This window comes from Harpia harpyja, chromosome 1 (assembly GCF_026419915.1).
Source record: "Harpia harpyja isolate bHarHar1 chromosome 1, bHarHar1 primary haplotype, whole genome shotgun sequence".
Lineage (NCBI taxonomy): Eukaryota > Metazoa > Chordata > Aves > Accipitriformes > Accipitridae > Harpia > Harpia harpyja.
The window spans coordinates 45,482,903-45,503,560 of NC_068940.1; the positions used below are offsets into that span (position 1 = coordinate 45,482,903).

General features: G+C 50.6%; 1 protein-coding gene across 1 annotated transcript; it reads right to left on the bottom strand.

The window, feature by feature from the left end:
• Positions 1 to 366: 366 nt before the first annotated feature.
• Positions 367 to 20,201, bottom strand: LOC128143347 (centrosome-associated protein CEP250-like). Its single transcript, XM_052790469.1, has 18 exons — positions 19,978 to 20,201; positions 19,229 to 19,285; positions 18,438 to 18,520; positions 17,700 to 17,865; positions 16,848 to 16,954; positions 15,552 to 15,779; positions 14,336 to 14,480; positions 13,905 to 14,051; positions 13,487 to 13,717; positions 11,736 to 11,929; positions 9,375 to 9,502; positions 8,997 to 9,166; positions 8,001 to 8,180; positions 4,733 to 7,252; positions 3,811 to 3,966; positions 3,275 to 3,382; positions 3,057 to 3,107; positions 367 to 756 (listed from the first exon to the last, which is right to left on the bottom strand). The coding sequence occupies exons 1-18, from the start codon at positions 20,074 to 20,076 to the stop codon at positions 565 to 567; spliced, it is 4,962 nt and encodes a 1,653-aa protein (XP_052646429.1). The 5' UTR covers positions 20,077 to 20,201; the 3' UTR covers positions 367 to 564.
• Positions 20,202 to 20,658: the final 457 nt, after the last annotated feature.

Here is a 20,658-nt window from a genome sequence, read left to right on the forward strand (position 1 = left end):
GTGCCGAAGCACGGAAGGAAAAAGGGAGGAAAGGGAGGAAAAAACCGCCGCTCTCTTGCCCCACCTCCCATCCCTGGCCTGTACCCTTCACCCCTTCATTTTGGTAACCACCTCCGTGTTTCCCTCTCTCGTCACAGGGAAGGGCTACGAACTCAAGAGGTTAAATCGTACAGCAGCTCGGAATAGCTTACTTGTGCAAGTGAAAAAAAGAGGGTAAGCTTTTCCTAAGCCACATACTTGCCTAGCCCTTGCTTTTTCCTACTAAAAAAGTGCAGTCCTGCAAAATCTCTTTTATTAAAAAAAAATTCTAGACAGCGCTGGCACTAGGCAATGCTTGCAAACATCAACAGAACAAATGTACCCCCGTTGAAAAAGTGCAGTCCCGCAAAATCTCTTTTATTAAAAAAAAAAAATTTTAAAATCGCTGTCGCTAGGAAATGCTTCCGGACGCAAACAGAACAGATGTACCCCCATTCCCCACAGCAAAACATAATACATTTCCGGGAAGGGCACAAGACCGGAACGCCGTGATGCTGCAGCTGCTCCTCTACAGGAAAAGAAGGTTCAGAGAGGCTGACCCAGCTTCCGAGTCTCTGCTTCCAGAACAGCAGCTTTGGGCTCCCTGACCACAGCTGCTAAGGAGCGAGACAGCTCTTGGTGAAGGTCTGACAGCTCCTGGCTGGTCTTGGCACAGCACTCAATATAGTCCTGCTTGTATTTTCGTTCTTGTGCCAGCTGCGTCTGCAGAAGGGACACCTGAAAGAGGCAAAAGGCCGAGCTCAGACAAGCCCACGCTCTTAGGACCATCCGTAGCTCCACAGATCCGGCTGTCGGGGAAGACGCACCCTCCAACTCCAGCCCTGACAAACACGTTGTCCTTGTGGAATGGGAACTAACAGGTTCCCAGAGCCACCCTGAACTGAGCTCAGATTACCGACAATTCCGAGTTTCTTTCTGGCATACCATTCACAGGTACAACACCGAGACATTACATGCCTATTAAAGAGGGAGGTTTCTACAGCATTTCGTAACCCAACCCTTTTTTTCAAAGGAGAGATTTGGCCTACTGCCACCTTAGTTCCACATGCTTTCTCCTCAGCAGGAGGACTGCTGCATACACAAGGTAGTGAAGAACCGTTCTGTTATGATCTAGTTTACAACCCTGACAGCTAGCACATGAAATGGGAGAAAACTCTCACTCTTCCTAACTTCAGAGCATTTCACAAATGAGCAGAGCATAATCTGATGAACAAAGCCCAGGAGGCAAATGAGCCTTAAAGGACTGCTGAGGCCTTCAAAATCCTCAAACTCTCATTATTTCCTGGCAACAGCGGGTTGTGCCTGCTGGGCTTTTTGGTGGGAGAGACCCAGCTGCTCTCACCTCCTGTCAGGTTGGCAGGGCAGCGCAGCCACAGCAGCTCGGGCGTGTTGCCCTCTGCCTGCTTTGGAGCGGAGGAGATGCCAGCACTGGGAGCAGCGCTCGGTGCTTTGCTGTTTCGGGGAGAACAGCTCAGGCTGGAGGTTCTCCTCTGTTTGCAAAGTGACATGTGCTTTGCCAAGGGCTCTGTTCCACATGGGAATGCCATCCCCAACCTCGAGCTAGGAGTACGAAAATATTCTTTCTTGGCAAAGGAACTCAAATAACAGAAGCAATTCCTAAAGGAGTTTTATGGCTTATGGAACCTGCTCCGTTTGAATTACAATACCAAGGTCTGCCAACGTAAAGCCAAAGCAGATAAAAAGAGGGACCCTGATCTGCTAAGCATCTAGAGCAGACTAGGTGGGAAACTCGGGCAGCCAGCTCCAGAAGGGGAATGCGAGGCGCTGAATCAGAAGCCGGTAGCGCGCGCGCGCGCGCGTGCGCGCGGAAAGCAAGACGTCAGAGGGACTTCACAGCAAACGATACGCATAGGCTAGGGAACACCACCCCTGAAGAGAGGGACAGCTCTGACCTTCTCTCTGAAATAATAAGGGCACCTTTGTGCAACTGGGCTTGGAAGCCTCCCACGCTTTGGTAGGTAACCCAGAGGTATGCGTGGGAGAAGTGGCCATCTGCTGCTAAGAGCATCTCCCAGGAAGGGGGAGATCAAGTGCCAGTTCCGCTGTTTCCCAGACCCAGAGGAGTGCCCCAACTAGCCAGCTGAGGATGATTCTTTGAGCTGAGCACCTTCGTTTTCCTGCTGAACTGCTGGAGTAGGTCCACAGTGCAGGCAGACACAACAGTCACAGGGGGAAGGGGCTTCAATCCGTTATCTGTAGCAACAGAACTTCAGGCGCCGAGGCTTCCTGGCGAAAACACCCTTAAGGTGTAACTTGATGGCTTCAGCGGTATGCTCGGCTCACTTGCCAGAGCTGAGCACCGTGTACTTTACTCGCGTAAATCTTACAGGCATTTTGCCCTGAACACCTGCGAAGATTCACCTCCTCAGGGAGACCAGGGCGTACCAGAGCCATAAAAGCACGTGGAAGAGGAGTCTGGCGACTGCTGCTGCTGCCAGTGCCGCTGTCAAGGCATGCAACAGGGTTCAGGAGCTGGGATGTACATTCTTACACTGATAAAACAAGCGTCCACACTGTGCTTAGGTCTCCGACTCGGTCCGATACTGGGATCGTGATTAGCACGGCATAGCAATAGGAGACTAACGGTTGCCTGAAGGCTGTAAGCTCTGGCGCTGCCTCAGATCCCTGGAGCTCTGATAGAGTGCAAGCTCTACTGTTAGCGGAGTCAAGGGAAAATGGAAGCAGTCAACAAGATGAGTAAGACTCAAGGGGAACATCCTTAGAATCTTCTCTATATTCAGGCGAGTGCCAGTGCTCTGAATTTCCTCCAATCCCTCTCCCACCACGCCTGACCTCTAGGCAAGCCAGAGACTAGACCTAGGTGCATGATGTTGTTTGGCCATGGCCAACAGATGTGTCCGACTGACTGGGTATTTCCACTGCCTGGTGTACTCACTGCCTGACAACCAAACAAAACTCGGGCTGTAGCATCGTGCAAAGCTGTGCCCCTCAGTACAGCCACGGCAGCTTTTGACGAGAGCTTTCCTACTCCTCACCTGGTTCTGCAACTCAGCTAATCGACGACTGCAGCGAGCGTGAGACTCCTCCTGTGAAGAAAACGCAAGGATTTCCTTTTGGTCTCCAGTTTGGCCAGGGCCATGGTCTACGTTCCACTTCTCTTAGGTCTATACTGGGGGGCTGCTGCCACTGGGATTTGCCACTGTTCCTCTGTATGGGCAGACCCTCCTCCCACCAAGTAAGATTCTGTTCTCACCTGTCTAGAAGCAGCCATCTTGTGCTGGTCAGAGAGCGAAAATCCGCACGCATCTGGCAGCGACCGACCACTGTGATATCTCTTCAGTCTCCTCCGTTCACGTTCCACCTGCACGTTGGTGATAGGAGAAAGGGTCACAGAAACCTGCCACCAAACAAGGAGCAAAAGGAGCTCTGGACATCATGGCAAGGAGATTTCTGCTCAGAGGCTGTTAATTGCACCAGAGAATGCTGCGGGCAAAAAGCACTCGAAGGAGGCTATGGAAGAGAAAGAGCAAGAGGAAACAGTTCCTGACACAAGAGCGTCAAATGTGCCTGTATGGGGACACTGGGGCAAGAAGGGTGGGACCGGAGTGAATGCGCATTTGTGAAGGCAACGGGGTGCCAGAAGAGAGAGAAAATACAAAAGCGTGTGTCCACAGGGGGAAGTGGGAGAGGGAAGGAAACAAGCAGAGGACTCCAGAGTGCTGTCTGTGGAAATGTGGTGTGATCCAGCGGACCGTGAGGCTTTGCAGAGGCAGCGAAAGCCTGTTTTACCTGCTCGAGAGTCCTCCTGAGCTCAGCATTGAGTTGCTTCAGCTCTGCCTTCTCCAGTTCCAGCCTTGCAACTGCTCGCTGCAGACATTCCAGCTGCTGTGACAGGAGTCTCTTCTCCGAGAGCCATGATAGCTGCTCCCCTTCTGCAATAGCCTGCTGGGTATACAGAGAGGAGATTATGTGAGCCGGTGCCACATAAAGGTTAGGAGGGACAGAATCGACAAGTCGGGGAGAGTGACCGGACTCGGGAATGGACAGTGCCAAGTCCCTTCTGCTCCTCCTGGTTGACGGGCCAAAACAACACACTCTCTTCCTAGGGGCCCTCCTCCCGATCGCCGTGGGGAAATCCACACAGATTTGCCTTCCGGCCTTTTGGACTGCAGCACAAGTACATCCTGAATGCGCAATGAAGCCTTTCACCTCATCAGGCAACGGTACGAATGCCATTATTTTTAATACACTGGAAAAGCTGTACCTCAGAAATCTACATCTCTGAAAGCATCCTCTAAGCACTGTCAGCGTAGCTGCTGTGCAACCATCGTTACAAAATTCTACTGAGGTTAGTACCTTAGTTTGGTCAACTGTGCCCCTTCCTTTCCATGCCAAACCCCAACCACGACACGTTGGCTAAGCTTGCCTACCTAGGAGAGAACCAAGTATCCACCCCCAACTTTTGGACTTCATTTAATTCTAACGGCAAGCTCTGTAGTTCTTTCAGTAGTTCGGGGGCTGACAGAAAACATTTCAGCAGGTGAATGCCTTGAGCTACGCAGACAGGCAAGCCTGCTGGCTACAACCACAGTTTCTTTGGCCGAGCAGGTCATGTATTTATGGGACTATATATTCCCCTATCTTTACGGGCATCGTCATTAGAATCCTTTATTGACACTTTAGTTGACTGATGATCAGTCACACTGCCTACCTGATGATGAAACCGGTCCGTGTCCCTCTCCGAAACCGTACTCTGCAGGATGGCTATTTCTTCCCTCAGAGTCCCGTTGGCCATTTCACTCTTGGTAAGGGCAAGAGTCAGTGCTTGTGCCTTCTCTCTCCATTTGACTTCTCTGCTCTCGGTCTGCTTCAAAATAGCAATCGTGCGCTCCAATTCTTCCCCCTTGGCTTTCCGCTCATCCGCCAGTTGTTGGGTTAGCTCCTTCTGTCTTTGCAAGGAACGGTCTCTCTCCTGGAGAACTCGCCTCTTCTCTGCTTCCTCTTCCTCCCATTTCTGGAGTTTCTGGATTCGTCTCTGTAGGGTCTCCCCGCCATCCTTCCATCGCAAAGCTGATGTTAATTGCTTCAAGAGTTCACTCTGCCTCCTAAGCTCTTGTTCTCTCTCCGCCAGAGTCTTCTCTAAGTACCCGACTCTGTCTCTGTGGTTCTTGATCTCTTCGTCCTTCTTTGTCAGAGTCGGCTGAACATGCTGGAGATCTTCCCGAAGAGCTCTTACTTCCTCTTCTAACTCTTCTAGTTCACCTTCGGCCTTGGTCTCTCGTTCCATCTCGTGCAAGGCTTCTTCCAGGAGCTTCTCTTGCTCTCTGCGATGCCTAACCTCTTCATTCTTCTTGGTTAGCCTAAGCTGGAGATTCTGCAAGGTCTTCAGTTCTTCTTCTTGGCGCTGGAGTTTTTGCATGAGAGTTTCATTGTCTTCTTCTCTCTTCCTCACCGCGTGCTCAAGCAGATCCACTTGCTGCTGGCATGATGTTAGCGCTACTTTCGTGCTTTCTTCACGAAGCCGGAACATGTTCATTTGCTCCGTCTGCCTGAGGAACTCCAAATGGTTCTCCTTCAAGATTTGGCTCATTTTGTCTAGATCCTGCTCTAGACTCTTGGCCTGCTTGCCTTCTAACTCCTTCTGCTCTCGAAGCTCCTGGACGTGCTCTTGCAAAGACACTATCTCTTGATCTCTCGCTTCTAGAGAAGATTCAGCGTATTCTAGTTTTTGCAGTATAGCTTTGGTCTGCATCGCTGCCTCCTCCTTTTGCTGTTGAAGCTTAGAGATAGCCTCCTCCAGAACCTCTATCTTTTCCTCTCTTTCTTTCAGAGTCAGTTTTGTTGCTTGGAGATTTGTTTGCTCAGCTTCACGCTTTTCCTCCTTTTCCTTCCACGCCTCACATTGCTTTCTAAGGGATAACATTTCTTGTTCTTTTTCCTTTAGTGCCACTTGAAGCTGCTGCAGAATTTCCTTCTGCTGTTCAGAGTCTTGCTCTTGTTTTTGGAAGGTCTCAATCAGTTCCTTCTGAGATTCAATCATTAAATCCTTTTCTTTCAGTATTGCTGTTGTGTATTCTAAGTCTCTGTGCAAGACATTCATCTGTTCTTCTGTTTTTTCCGCAGAGCTCCTTGCTTGTTGCTTTTGGATGTCTAGGAGTCTGTCCTTTTCTTTTAAGGTTCCTAAGGTCTGCTCCAGTTGGTCACGGACAGTCCTTAACTGCATTTCCATGACTTCTTCAGCTTCCCGGATTTGCTTTTGTTGCGACTCAAGCTCTTGATCCTTTTCAGATAAAGAGAGGGTCATCTTTTCTAGTGTCCCACGAAGCTCCTGCAGGTAGCCCTCTTGCTGTTCCTTGTACTGCTGCAAGAGTCTTAACTGATCCCTTTGAGAATCACACTCGCGCTCTCTGTCCTTAAGAACTGCCCTCAGGTCTCCAAGGCTCGCGTGCAGAGATTTCACCTGTTCTCTCTCCATTTCCAGTGCTTGGATCTGCTGAGTCAGAGACAGAAGCTCCAAGTTCTTCTCCTTCAAGTTCCCTTTCATATGATCAAGATCCACCTGCAGATTTCTCACTTGTGATGCACCGTGTCGTTCTAGAATCATTATTTTCCCTTCCTGGAATTGGATCTCCCGGTCTCTCTCCTCCAGCTCTTTGCTCATCTTGCTGACAGCAGTCCTCTGCATTTCTCGCTGCTTCTCCAGCTCCCGTATCTGTTCTTGCTGGGATCCCACCTCCCGGTCTCTCTCCTCCAGCTCTTTGCTCATCTTGCTGACAGCAGTCCTCAGCATTTCTTGCTGCTTCTCCAGCTCCTGTATCTGTTCTTGCTGGGATTCAACCTTCTGTTTTTTCTCTGTTATGTCCTTGATAACCTCACTGAGAGTAGTTTCATGCGTTTCTTTCTGGTTTTCCAGCATTCTCATCTGTTGCTGGTACAACTTCATTTCTCCCTCCCTCTCTGACAGGATGGCAGTCATATGAGTGAGACTCTCCTGCAAAGCTTTTCCCTGTGCTGCCTCTTTTTGGAGCATCTGGATTTTCTCCCGCTGCGTTTCCACTTCCTCATTTTTGATTTTTAAGATAGACAATGTAGTTTGAAGTTCTTGTTCAAGGCAGCGATTCCTATCTGTTGCTGCATTTGCTCGGGTTTCGGAGCCTGTGACTGATTCCTGAAGAAGTTTTATCTCCCGTACCAGTTCTTCTTTAACTGCTCGCAGTCTGGCCCGTTCCTGCTGCAAAACAGTGACAAAGAGGTTCAATAATTCCACCTATGTATGTTTGCTTTTCGTACTAGATTTGAACTCCTGCTTCAGTGGCAGTCAGGGGCTGCCCCCTCCCTCCCTGCCTCTCGGGATGTTGTAAGACCTTTCCTGCGCCGCCCTTTCGGTTGCGTCTTTCCCAGCTTACTCGGCCAGTCCCGTCTTCCTTTTTGCCCTTCTCCAAACCTCTTCTAGCTCTAGCGTGTTCTTTTGGGGAGGAGCTGCCAGGACCGCAGCCAGGATTTAAAGTCCAGACTAACCACGATTTAGGCAGTGGCATGATGATGTTCTCTCTGATAGGGAGGGAGGAAGGGAAGACAGAACAACCCCAACATGGGATTTCCCGTTTTTGGGGTTGGGCGTTGGGGGTTTTTTTGGACCTCTACTGTGTAGAGTTTTCATGGTACCATCCTCTAGAACCCCGCTGTGCCCTCTTGAAGGAGTAGTGGTCAGATCACAGACACAGTTACGGTGTTCATGTTCTCTTCAGGCTGCAACGCGCTTCCTGCCTTTCTTAAACCTACACTGTGGTAGCCTCTCGCTTTGCAGGCCCTGTCCCTCACGGCACAAAGGTCTCACGGCTGCCAAGGCATCGCTCCTCTTTACAAAGGGGTAGCTAAGAGACGCTTCTACCCAGACGGACAGTGTCCAGAGAAGCACTGCCAATAAGGAGCCCAGAAGAGTAAAAAAACCACACAAATTCTCCTTTCACAGTCTTTACCTCTTGCTTGGCATTCTCCACTCTCGTCCGTTCCTCCTCTTGTTGAGCTTGCATGGTAGCAACTCTCTGCTTCATATCAAACAGCTTCTTCTCGTGCTCCCTTTCTGTCTCCGCCTTCTCCTTTTCCCACTGCTCCAGCATCTCCTGTAGCTCTGAATGGTGCCCTTCCCGCTCGCTTGCCTGATGAGGGGAGAAAAAGACTTCAAGATGGAGTCCCAGCCAAGCTTCTCAAAAAAATGGGAAGCTTCATCCCTCCCACAAACCCCCACCTCAACAGCGCACAGTAGTGGCTTTGTGCCCTCCATAAATCATGTCCTATCAAGGAACTTAAAAGGAGGGTCAGCTGGTGGAAGAAGAGGAGATGTTACCTTCCCCTCTCTGGCGGCTGCCTGTTTCCTAGCACCTCTCGCCTACGGGATTTCTCTCTAGTCTCAGAGTCTCTATTTTCAAAGCTCAACTCCATTCTCATCGAGGAAAAGATGCAGATGGACTGCAGGGTGAGAAAGAGACCAGCACCCCCATGCCCTAGTCACAAGACGGGCCACGAACTCAAGTACCAGGAACAAGGGGCTGTTCCATCTGTTCTGTATGCTTTAAGCCCAAAGATAACACCTCTGTCAACCGTGAAAGGACAGAAAGAAAGGAACAAAGTTCCCACGACTGCAGTTGGCAGGAAAGTTAGGAGTCTACTTCATGGTAGACAGGAGTCTGGTAAGATCCTACCCCTTTACTGCCATGCTTTGGGTGGGGACCACCCAACCTTCTGCTCAACTCGTCTCAGGCCCACAGGGAATCCGTGGCTTGCATTTACTGTCCCGGCATAGTCCTGTAGGTCTTCACGTGCTTTCAAGTGCGAGCCGTTGGCTCTGCTGCCTGGCCTAGCAACGTGTGGCCTATGACAGACGCTTGCTGCCATCTCACACGCTCAGGCTATTATTCTTCTAAAGCCAGCCCACAAAGCTTGCCTGAAGAATTCAGAAGCATATTGTTTCCTACCAGGTCTTGCAGGAGCTTGTTTATTTCCACTTCGTGATCAGTTTCCCGAAGTCTGAGGGTATCGTTATACTGCTCTTCTGTCCGCAAGAGCTGTTGCGCCATGTTTGCCCGTTCCTGCTTCAGGAGAGATCTCTCTGCTTCCAGCTCACATTGAAGGCACTTCACTTCCCCTGCAAACGTGACAAATGGCAAGATTCAGGGCCTACACAAACAGCGGTTCTGACTTCACTAACCTTCAGCCATTTGAATTTTTTCAGTGTAGGAGGGATCTGTCTCCAGCTCCTTCACTCCTTAGAAGCACTGCAGACAGGGAGCTATTTTTATACCATCCTCCCTAGGCAGGGGGATCACCGGAAACAAAGCACACGAGGCTCTCACCTTGTATCACCTCCTTGGCCTGCCTGACCGTGTGAAGTTGGATTTCAAGCTGACTCCTGGCGATCTCCAGCTGACATAAGCGCTGCTGAGCCTCAAGCAGGCTGGATTCCAGGGTCTCCTTCCCTGACCTACAAGACGCCAATACGGAGAGAAATGAGTTTCTTGCTCCTGACGCCCACAGGGAGTTAGTCCAGTGAGAACTGGTTCAAGATCCCTACCCCTCAGTACGGAAAATGGGTTGCATGGAAACTGGTATACAGAAGGCATATTTCTGCCGTTTAAAAGAGCAATGCAGGCCCCTCCGAGGGAAAGCCCAGGCTTTGCTTATGACCTAGCGTAACACAGAAAGCCCAGACGAATTTGATCTCCATAGCCAAATCTTAAATTGCTATTGTCTGATCTATGACACACGGGTAGCTGTGCTCACAAAGTCTGTGCCAGCAAGCAAAAGCCCAGCCTCTGCTCGCAGCCCTTTGCTCATCGTCACTTCCAGGTTGCTCTGCAGGGGCACAGAGTAAGAGTATCTCCCTGGCTGACTCGTGACTTTTTGATGCCGTTCGTAGTGTACGTACAGGGAGGTGATCTTCCAGACTCCCTATATTTCAAAGGGACTAAAGCAATACATCAGATGATATAGTAAAATCTCATGCTTGTAAGCAGCATCTGTGAGAAATCTGAACTAGATTTTATCTGAACAAGGACTACCTGAAAGGAGAGACAGGTAGCCTTCAGTTTAAACTCTTGGAAGTTCAAGAGAAAAACTTGCTACTTTTCTCTAAGCGTTGCTAACTAAGTAGGCAGTAGCCCAAATGACTTGCCGCTCTTTAAAATGGAAGTTGTAGTACTGCGGAGGCAAATTGTTACATCCATAGACTTCAACCAACTGCTGCGTATGACACACAGGATTCTGGAACCAGAAGCTGAAGTTGCCTCCCTGATCTAACACGGCGTCCTGCGTGCCAGGTTCCTACCATACACAGCACTGCCTCACTAGTACAGGCATGCAACCAGGATAACATCCTTCAGGGTAAAGGGGCACCCGAGTGGTACAACAATAAGACCCACAACAGTAGGATTTCACTGCTTTGATGGACGATGGAGGATGTCTCTTCAAGAAGGAGAACAAGCACATATTTCTGACTACGCCTATCTCTGGCAGTCCAAAGTAAATATGCTCCATTTTAAGGATAAATCAAAGTCAGTCTCTAAAACACAACAGAGAAGATAAGAATCCAAAACTGTGACGACAACAACAGGCTCTTGAGAACAACGTCTGGCAAGAATAGTTGCTACAGCCCAATAATTGACAGAACATAATTCAGCTGGATCAAATAAGAGGAGCTGGAGCTCAGAAGCAGCAGCAGCTCTCAAGAAACAGACTGAGTCAAAATGGTGTTTATCAGCCTTGCTAACAACATACTCTGGAGTGGTAAGGCGTAAAAGTCAAGAAGCATGACAAACGGTCTCTAATTTGTACAGCTCTGCAAGTTCAGGAGTCTTCTAAAAAAGACCTGAGAGGAGGACAAACATCTCGATACGTTGGGTAGTTTGGGGTTGTTTTTTTTTTAAAAGCAGAACTTGTCACGTGGGATCTTAGAAACCTGATCCAGCAGAAGGACAAAATCTTGTTCCTTCCCTGCATAAACTCCTCCATGATGTCTATCTCAAAACAGCACGTGGTAAGGAGTACCGGACCCAGACATCAATGATGGGCAACAATTCCCGCAGACTGGCGACCATTCAAAAGAGGCTTCCCTGCTGCTGGTGTAACCAACTCTAGGTCCTGCACCACAGGTAACAAGAGTTAGACTAGAAACAGTAGGCCCTCAAGATTTTCAGCACGAGCCTCTAGCTTCACCCTAAACGGCAGCGTCCTACTCGCAATGTCCGTACGTAGTAGCCTTGAATTCTGAAGATCCCACGTCAAACTACTTGATAAGGAAAGATCCAAGTTCAAACGCGCAGAACAAGAAACCAAAACCAGAGAGAAGCTTTGGGTTTCAGTAAACATCTGCATGGTTTAATTACTACTCAATGCAGAGCCAAGGTACCAGATACCGAGGAATTATGCTGGCTTGCTTTGGACTTCACACAGGAACGTGCAAGGGGGCATAAACATGAGCCCAAGGCTCAGGAGAGCTTTGTTAGCTTTAGCTGTCAGAAAAATAACCTTCAAACCATGCTGTACTGGTTTGGGTTTTTGGTTTTTTTTTTGCTCGAGATTCTTCCGTTTTCTGTCCATGGAAGGTGAAAACGGCTGAAAAGCATACAGGATGCAACGAATCCTCGTGTAATGATTATCACCTCTATAATTACAGACATTAAATAATCTCCTGCCTAGGGTCTCCCCCCTGCCTTTACCTGGCCTCTGCCAGCTGCTCTGCAAGGCCTCGTCTCTCCTGCTCCGTGGCTGCCAGTCGCACCTCTAGGGCAGCCTTCTCGTGCACCAGCAATTCCTTCTCTTTGGATACGTTGGCCAGTGCCTGCCCTTGGCGAGAGGACTCCTGCCGCAACTGCTCCAGACCACTGCTAGCTGACTCTTGCTGGCGGTGAACCTGAAAGCGGGACAAAATACAGTTAGAGTCCTTCCTCTGGAGTTCTGTGCAGAGCCAGCCAGTGCCACTTCTGAATCAGCTAGAGGAGAGAGAGCTCCGGTACTCTGGCCTGAAAGTTTAAGAGCATCTGCTTTATACCGCCCTAACACCCTGGGCTGCCAAAAGGCACTAGGGCTGTTAACCCGAAAGCGATGTGTAAGGCCCTACTGGGTTGCCTGGGACCAGACAGCCCCTTCAGGACAAACGTACACACCCCAGACTACACGTTTTCACGCAACAATACCACATCTTCCACAACTGCCACCTTGCAAACTAAAATTCTATCAGGATCTATTCCAGTGCTGGAAATTTTCAGGAAAGTTTGAGCAAAAGCAACTTTGCTCGCCGAATAAAGTGGACATACACGTGGTTTCTCCTCCTAGAAGAAGAAAAACCAACATCAAAGCGTCACCTTGTCGCAAAACACCACCACACACCTACTTCAGTGTGTACAGCAGTCGGATGCAATGAGGTGATCCTTGGCAGGGAAACAGCCCTTGTGGTGGGCAGTGTCATTTAGTGATTTACGGAAGTCTGGCTGGTGTGGCCAAAGAGATGGTAGACTCTATTTGGACAGTAGTTCATGTCAACAATACTGTTTACTTGTCTTACACAAACAAGTTGTCCAATAGACCTTGCTGGCATTCCAGCCTGAAGACTAACCGTGATTTTATAGCTTTCCTCTGCAGTATAATACCTCTGCTGGCTATTTGCCAAACAGACCACGTACTCCAAAACTAAGGCTGTCTAACAGAGAACAGACCATCAGAAACAAACAATTCTCCTCTCAAAGTTATCCCATAAGACCTAAGATTGTACATTATGAAACTGACACTGAAATGATGGCAAGCTCCCTAGTCTCCTCCAGCGATACAATTCTCCCAAGCTCTTTTTCCACTCTACCAAAACCAGTTAGTCCAGAGTAAACAGTCTCCTGTGATCACCTCTTTCTCATCTTCTCCCTCAAAGCCTAAAGAGGATCTAGCAATTCAAAGCTGCGTGTATGTCGTAAAATACAGTTCCAACGATTTCAGGATGTCATTCCCGTTCTTAGCAGTACAAGACAGCAGACGCTGACTTGCCGCTTTGTCCCGCCCTCTAGGCCCCAACAAGCGGAGCTTGGAAAGTTGCAGACTTCACAACAAAAAGCATAAATAGAAACATGCAGCCCCGGGGGTTTTTGGCCTCAGAAAATGGGTGAGGAGCTTGCTTGTTTGCTTACAGGGTAAGGATTACGCAAGGCAAATCACCTCTCTGCAGCTTATCAAAAGCCAAAAAAGAGGCCAACACAGGCAGGTGGATTAAAGGAATCTGTAGAAGCAGAGGACAACTCAGAGAAATGCACAACAGCTCTGCGAGCCATCAACACATTTCCGGAAGGAAGTAAACAAAGCCGTCTGACCTCCAGCGCTACCAAGTGTCTCCTTGACAAAAACCACTGCAGAATCCAACAGATACAGCTTCACTGAGCCAAGCAGCCAAAAGCCCACCCAGAAAGCACCAGGTTTTTGGTCTCACCTGATTGAGTTTCTCTTGGGTTTCTGCCTTCTCCTCTGCCAGCATCCTCAGCTCTACCTGCAGCCCCTCCTGTTGCTCCTCTGCTTCCTTCAGCAGCTGCTCCAGGTGGGCTTTCTCTGCGCTCAGCGCCTCATTTGTTCTCTCCCACAAGTTCAGCTTCTCCTGGTCAGAGATCTTTGCTCTCTCCATCTCGTCCACTTTACCCGACAGAACGTCAAGCTCTTGCTCCAGCTACAATCACAGAAGCACAGAGGAAATAAAATAACAGTAAGATTTACTCTGTAGGAGCTTTGGCTTGGACAGAGAAAAGAGCAACGTTTCCATATTCAGACAGTCATACTGTCTGAAGGCAAGAAGTCTGAGAAGCAGCAGCAGCTGGAGACAAACACCTGGCAAGATCTTTGACAACTCTGCTCACCTGCAACACAAGTTTGTTCAGCTGCACTTTATCCAAGGCAAGAGCTTCATTGATACTGCTCATGTTCGCTGCTGCAACGTGTAGATCGGCTATTTCAGCACTCAGCTTATTCTGAGCCCCTGTCAACTCCGCTACCGACTGCTCTGCCTGAAGAGACGAAAGAACAACATGACAACAAAGACAGGAAAATCCCTGACTTCAAGCAGCAACTCCAGATCCCCTGTCGTGTCTCTGACACACTCCCAGTTCAGCGTTCCCAACAAGCACGTGGGCACTAACTACACCAGAGAGCCTCTGTGGTCTGATCACCGTCTTCCAAGAAGGACAACAACATTGTCCCTGTCTTCTACTGCCAGAAACAGCATCTGTGGTGGTCTTGCTATCACAGCTGCCTCTCCCACAAGTGCTGCCTCGGAATAAGGTGACCATACCTTCTCCAGTGCCACGGTAAGCTCCTGTTTCTCTTGCTTCAGCAGATCCCTCTGAAGGTGCGATTCCTCCAGCATCTCTCTTGCGACCACCAACTCGCTCTGTAATAATGAATGTTCTCCTTCAAGTGCAGCTAAGTCCTTCGGTCTATGAGAAGGGGAAAGACAAACAAGTTTTTAACGTAAAAAACATTGTCCTTTCCAAAACCACGAGTATAGAATCATAGAATCATTTAGGTTGGAAAAGACCTTTGAGATCATCGAGTCCAACCGTAAACCTAACACTGCCAAGTCCACCACTAAACCGTGTCCCTAAGCACCACACTCCACAGGTCTTCGAAACACCTCCAGGGATGGTGGCTCAACCACTTCCCTGGGCAGCCCGTCCCAACGCTTGACAACCCTTTCGGTGAAGAAATTTTTCCTAAGATCCAATCTAAACCTCCCCTGGCACAACTTGAGGCCGTTTCCTCTCGTCCTATCACTTGTTACTCGGGAAAAGAGACCGACACCCACCTCGCTACAACCGCCTTTCAGGTAGCTAACAGCTTCCCGCCTGCTAGTTCTCTCTCTCCTCTTTCATACGTTGGACACAAGACTTTCCAAAGTTCTTCTTTGGGTAAGACAGACTTCTAAAGTCCACATTAATAGTCCCACAACTACTTTTGCCTTCAGCAGCGAACTGATGAAGGAGCTGGCAATCTATCTGGGGAGATGTGCATGAATTTCCCAAACTAATTATCACAGGATCACAGGATGCTTCAGGTTAGTACGTGTGATGTTGCAAAATGGCACTCCTTGCCCCAAAGGCCTTCTGCACTCAGTCTAGCGTGGAAACGGCAGTACGGAGGGGCTACATTGCATATGATGGTCCTGTGCAAATTCCTCCCAACTCCTTTAGCACAGCCCTGGGTAGCAAAAGGGCTGTACAAGAGACACAGCTCTCTTTACGCTGGTCTCCATTTCTCACCAAGAATCAGTTAATAGCAAAAACATTGTAATATGCCATCTCTTTTCCAGTCCTGCCTTACTCACAAGAGCTTCTGTCTGTCAGATGGTTTCTTCTATCCGTTCTGTTGAAGGCAATAGTTTGACTAGGGACAGGAACAAGGCTGTGCAGTATGGGTGCGTTTTAAACGTGAACACAGCCCACCCTATGAATCCAACAAGCACCCACAGAAGACAACGCTGCTAACAGCAAAGTTTAAAACACATTTACCTGTCCTGAAGCTCCTTCTTCTCCGGGTCCCCTTCGACTTGTAAGTGCATCACTGCCCAAGTCTTCTGGCTTATTTCCTGTTCCGCTTGCTGCTGTGCCTGATCCTTGAGGACAGGTCTACCCAGCGTAACGGATTCCCAGGGCCGTACGCCACAGTTTAGGTGGGAGCAGTTTACAAGTATAGATCCAGAAAGCCTCATTTGCTCTGCCTTCAGCTCTGACAAATCTCTGAAGAAGAATCAAGAAGGAGGTAACGTTCACACCACCATCTTTATCAGCTGACTCGCTTCCGAAGCACGGAATTGCGCAACAGGAAAAGCCGGCAGGAAAGACGACATCTTCGTTGGGGACGAATCACTCATCTGACACTTTGGGATCAGGACACATCTTGATCCTTGGGCAATGGGTCTATTTGATGGTTGAGGAATGAATCTCTTTTCTCCTCAGAGATAAGACGAAATGTATGGAACAGCCAGAAGGCTTCAGGAATTAACTAGCGGGTCAGGCATACTCTACGCATTAAGGAAAGCTTGTCACCAAATAAGGTAAACGGCTGACGGTAACCCAGAGTTTGAAATTGCATGCTGACACCAGAAGAATTTACTGTTAGGCTACGCTATTTTTCTCTGCACAGAAGGCAGCTGTGAGAAAGGAACCTCAGAGAGCCCAAGAACAGGAAAACAATCATAAAAGGGAGGGATCAAACTAAGCAAAATCAATTGAAGAAATGTAATAGCAGGGTAGAGAAGCTATTCTTTCTCTCAACAGTGTTGGTACAGGAATAAGCGGATGCAAACTGACCAGGATAAACGTAAGCTGGAAATGAGAAGGAAAAAATAAATATATATATATATATATATATATATATATTCATGAATGATCTTTCCATCAGGAGCAGTGGGAAAGGAAAGCCAGTGAGATTTAAGGCAAATTTTAATCACTCTATAAAAGGGGACCGCCCCGCATGCTGCATGCATAGCTTTGGTGAGTCTCTTCCAACTCGTCCACATATGCCTGTGTCTGTGTTAATATGCCCAAACATCACCATAGTCAAGTTCACCTGTTCAGGGCCTCTGCACTGCTTATAGCCTGAGCCCCTCAGCTTTATCTGAAAACCAGCAGCATACAAAATGCTTCTGAATATAGCCTAAGGCATGCTTAATGCCATCGCTTCGGACTGCCAAAGGAGAAATTGTATCTTTAGCCGCAGCTAGGGTAACATCAAGGCTCAAAAAGCAGCTGGGAAGGGAAGCTATGTTTTTTCTGCAACGAGATCTAGCCTTCACTTCTACTCACCGGTCAGTGGCAGTCTTCATTTCCAGGAAATGACAGCGGAAGGTTACCACCTGACGCCACAGGCTGAGTAGACGGCTGCGTTCACCCCTTAGGTAGCTGTCATAAAGCTAAACAGGCCAAGACAAAAAGAAATGCCAATTCAGCCTTCGCTGTCACTGTACAAGCCTTTCAGATAGGAGAGGGTACAACCGTCATCACCAGGTCTCCTTTAAGAACTATTCCAACGGGGGCGGGGGGGGGGGCGGGCATCAAGGACTGAAGAGCCACCACAGAGGCATCCTCAGTAGACCTGCCACCTGACTGCAAAGAAGGGAACATCCACACTTCCCCTGCAGGAGCGGGTATCAACAAAGCAAACTGATCGCGATTCATCGTCTCGCCCTGCAGAGGTGTCTAACAGGCTCGGTGGAGGAAGACAAAAACAAGCCCCTCCGAGACCAGTGTCAGATTTGCTTACAACAGCCTATTGGTAAGGGAGGCCTGTCCTGTTCTTCTGTTGGCTACCCTGAATCCGAAAACACACAGACCTCTCTTTGGCCTCCACTGCTGTAGACAGAGATTTAGGAACTATTAAAACACAGACGAGCGTTCATGTGTCACTGCCCTACAGTGCCCAGCAACAGCAAGCATTTGCCTTTGAGAACGAGCAGTACGGTCACAGCACGTGGGCACCTTCCATCACCACAATTTGCTGACACTCCTCCATCTCACACCCCTGTCTTCTGCTCGTAAACACCAATACATCCTCAACAGTGCCACAACTTTCACACAGCAAGTTCTCCAGGCCAGAAATAAAACCCATTCTCATTCCACCCCGGCATCGCGTCTGACATTCCCGTCGCCCATCCTTACCTCACGTTCGCTGCGCCACTCACTCTCCTTCAATTCCAGCTCCTCCCGGGCCCTCATCCAATCCGCCGTCAGTTTTCCAACATCTTCTTTAAGGGCTGAATTAACCTCATTCGCTTCATCGAGGTGCTCCTGCAGGAGAGCGTTCACTTCTGCCAGATTCTCACACCTTGGAAAGGGAGAAACAGCAATGAGGTCACTGAACAACTGCTATCCACAAGCAGCACCCCCGTCATTTCCCAACTCCCTCAACGCTGACTTTGTTGTCAAACTGAGAGGCAGTAAAAGTGCTTGCTAGGATTAACTGAGATCTCTCTGTGATGGCGTACTCATTTGCTTCTCCTTGCTTTAAGCCTTCTACTTCCACCTACAATTGCGGTTTCCCCTTCAACTTTGATGATGCCCACAGTTCACGTCTTGCCTCCCCTTCGTGCTGTCTGATCACTGGATGCATCACCTTTCTCTAGCACTCTGCTGAGCCGCTCACCTACTGAACCACAGAATAATCTAGGCTGGAAAGGGACCTTTGGAAGTCACCCGGAATAACCCCCCGCTCAAAACAGAGACATTCAGCACACAACACTATTACTGCACCACAGAAAACAGACTGTGGACCTTTCTCCTTTCAAAGCAGCTTGCCCAGCTGCTCCCCTTGGGGAGACCAGGCAGCACTGACAGGTTTTCCCTCACTTCCACGAGCATCCAGGATACCAGGTACGAGGGAACGCTTCTTCCCTGTACCTTTGCTGCTCCTCTTCCACCTGAAGCAGTGCTTTCTCCAGGCTCTGGTCTTCTGTGGCTTCCCACCTGCCTGGAAGGGGTCCCTTCAGAAGAAAGGAAAAGTTTAGTCAAATTCTTGTCTTCCCTTCACTGCTGCTAGCATCCACCGCTTTCCGCTCCATTCGCTTGGGTAGCTCAGGAGCTCGTGGCTTCTTCCAGGCGTAACAGTGTCGTGACTATGGAGAGCAAGGGAGGTGCTCAACGCGAGTAGCTCTCCTCAGTCCCCCACCGTGGCACTCTCGCAGCTAGGTCTCCTTAGCTCACAACCGTGACTGCTCACTTCGACTTGAAGCCTGGGAATGCTCTCCTACTCTCCTACCCTCTGTTCTTCCTAGGTTTACTTTAGCCGTGAAGCAGAAAGAAAAGCACGTGGCCGTATGTTGAACGCCAGCATTCTTGCCTTCCAAAATGCCACGTTTCAACCCATTCTTTTTCAGAGACGGCCATATAACGTAACAGGCAGTGTGGCCCTCTCCTGAGCCCTAGGACAAAATGCTACGCCAGCAATAAAGCACTCTTTCTCAAAACTAAAATCCCCCTCCACAGGGTTTCCTGCACTGGCATTTCTGGGACCACTGGCTCCTCTAAGAATGGCAACTGCACAAAACACTCACAGGCAAACTTACAGCGCTGCTTTAAACCCTCAGGCAGCAAAATCTTGCTTCCCTCTGCCATTGCTTTGGGGAGCTTGCTTTGGCCTGCGTTAACGAATGCTACCTACACGGTCTTTACTTAGCAACCTGCACACTCACCCCTCCTGCTGCCAGCTGCTGCTCCAACTCTCGACACCGAGTCCGGTACTGCAGTACCTGGATGGAGACATAGAATGAAGATGAGCGAATGCAGCTTGCAACAGGCTCGGCTCCTCCTGCGTTAGCTTTTCTCCAAGTCTTTACAGCCCAAGCACAGCACGTTCCACAGCGCTGCCGATGCCGCCAACAAGAAGTCCTTACGATACAGGCAAGCTTCACTTTATCTCGTACTGAAGAAACTGAGACGGGGTTTCTTTTACACGTACTGCTACCTGCTCATCCTAAGAGCTGCCTGCCTCGGCCCGGGGCCGCCCCAAACCACCCCCGCCGGCTCGGCTCCTGCCTCTGGGACAGCCCCCTGCTAACGTGGCCCAACAAAGGCGCCTGCGAGCCGGGCATCTTTATTTCAGTACGGACAAGCCCTCACGAGAGGCTCGGCAGGGTGACAGCGGCAGGGCCAGGCGCCCAGCGGGCCGGGCCGGGCCGGGCCGGGCCGGGCCGGGCCGGGCGGAGGAGGGCGGCTCCCGGGGCCTCCCCCGAGCTGCGGGCTCGGCGCCGTCCCGCCCGCGGCAGCGCCGGGGAACGCCCCGGGGAGGGCCCCGCTGGGGCCGCGCCTTCGCCCCCCGACGTCGCCATCGCCGCCGCCGAGGCCCCTCTCAGCGCTGCGCGGGCGGCCCGGGCACCCCGGCCCCGCCACCGCGGCCCGTCCCCGGGCAGCTCCCCGCCGGGCCGGCGCCCCCGCTCCTCACCTTCGCCTGCAGCTTCCGCACCAGCACCGCTTGCCGGTGCTGCGCCTCCTGCGAGCTCTGCAGCCGGCGCCGCAGGGAGGCCTGGCTCCGCGCCGCCATGCCCCCGCTCTCCAGCCGGGCTCCGCCGCCTGACGGGCCCCGCGGCGGGGGCTGCTCCGCGGCCTGCCCCGGCGGACCGCGCTCAGGCGCCTGCCAGAGGCGGGCGCAGCGGCTCACCCTGCCCGCCGGGCGCGACCGGGCGCCGGGCGGGAGAGCCGGGCTCGCTCGGGGCCGCTCTGTGGCAGCGCTTCCCTTCTCCCTTCTCGCTTCTCCTCGCTGCTCGCTGAGGGTGCGGGGGAGAGGCCGCCCCGGCAGCCCTTCGCTCCAGCGCGTTCCGCTCAGAGACCGTTAAGGGCCCCGCAGAACGCTGGGGGCAAAAAGCGCTCCCGGTGCAGTCTGGGAGAGAAGGAGCGCGAGGAAAGCCCAGAGGGTCGGATGGCGGGGTCTGGGGCCACTGGGGCAAGAAGGGTGGGACCGCAGGGACGGTGGAAAAGGTCCATCGCCCAGGGAAGCCAACTGAAGAGCTGGAACTTTCTACGAAAAGCTCCAACTTCAGCCCCTGGAGCAGGAGTTCCCATCTAGTACGAAACCCAGGCATACATAGGTGGAACGACTGAAGCTTTCGCTCCCTGTTTTGCAGCA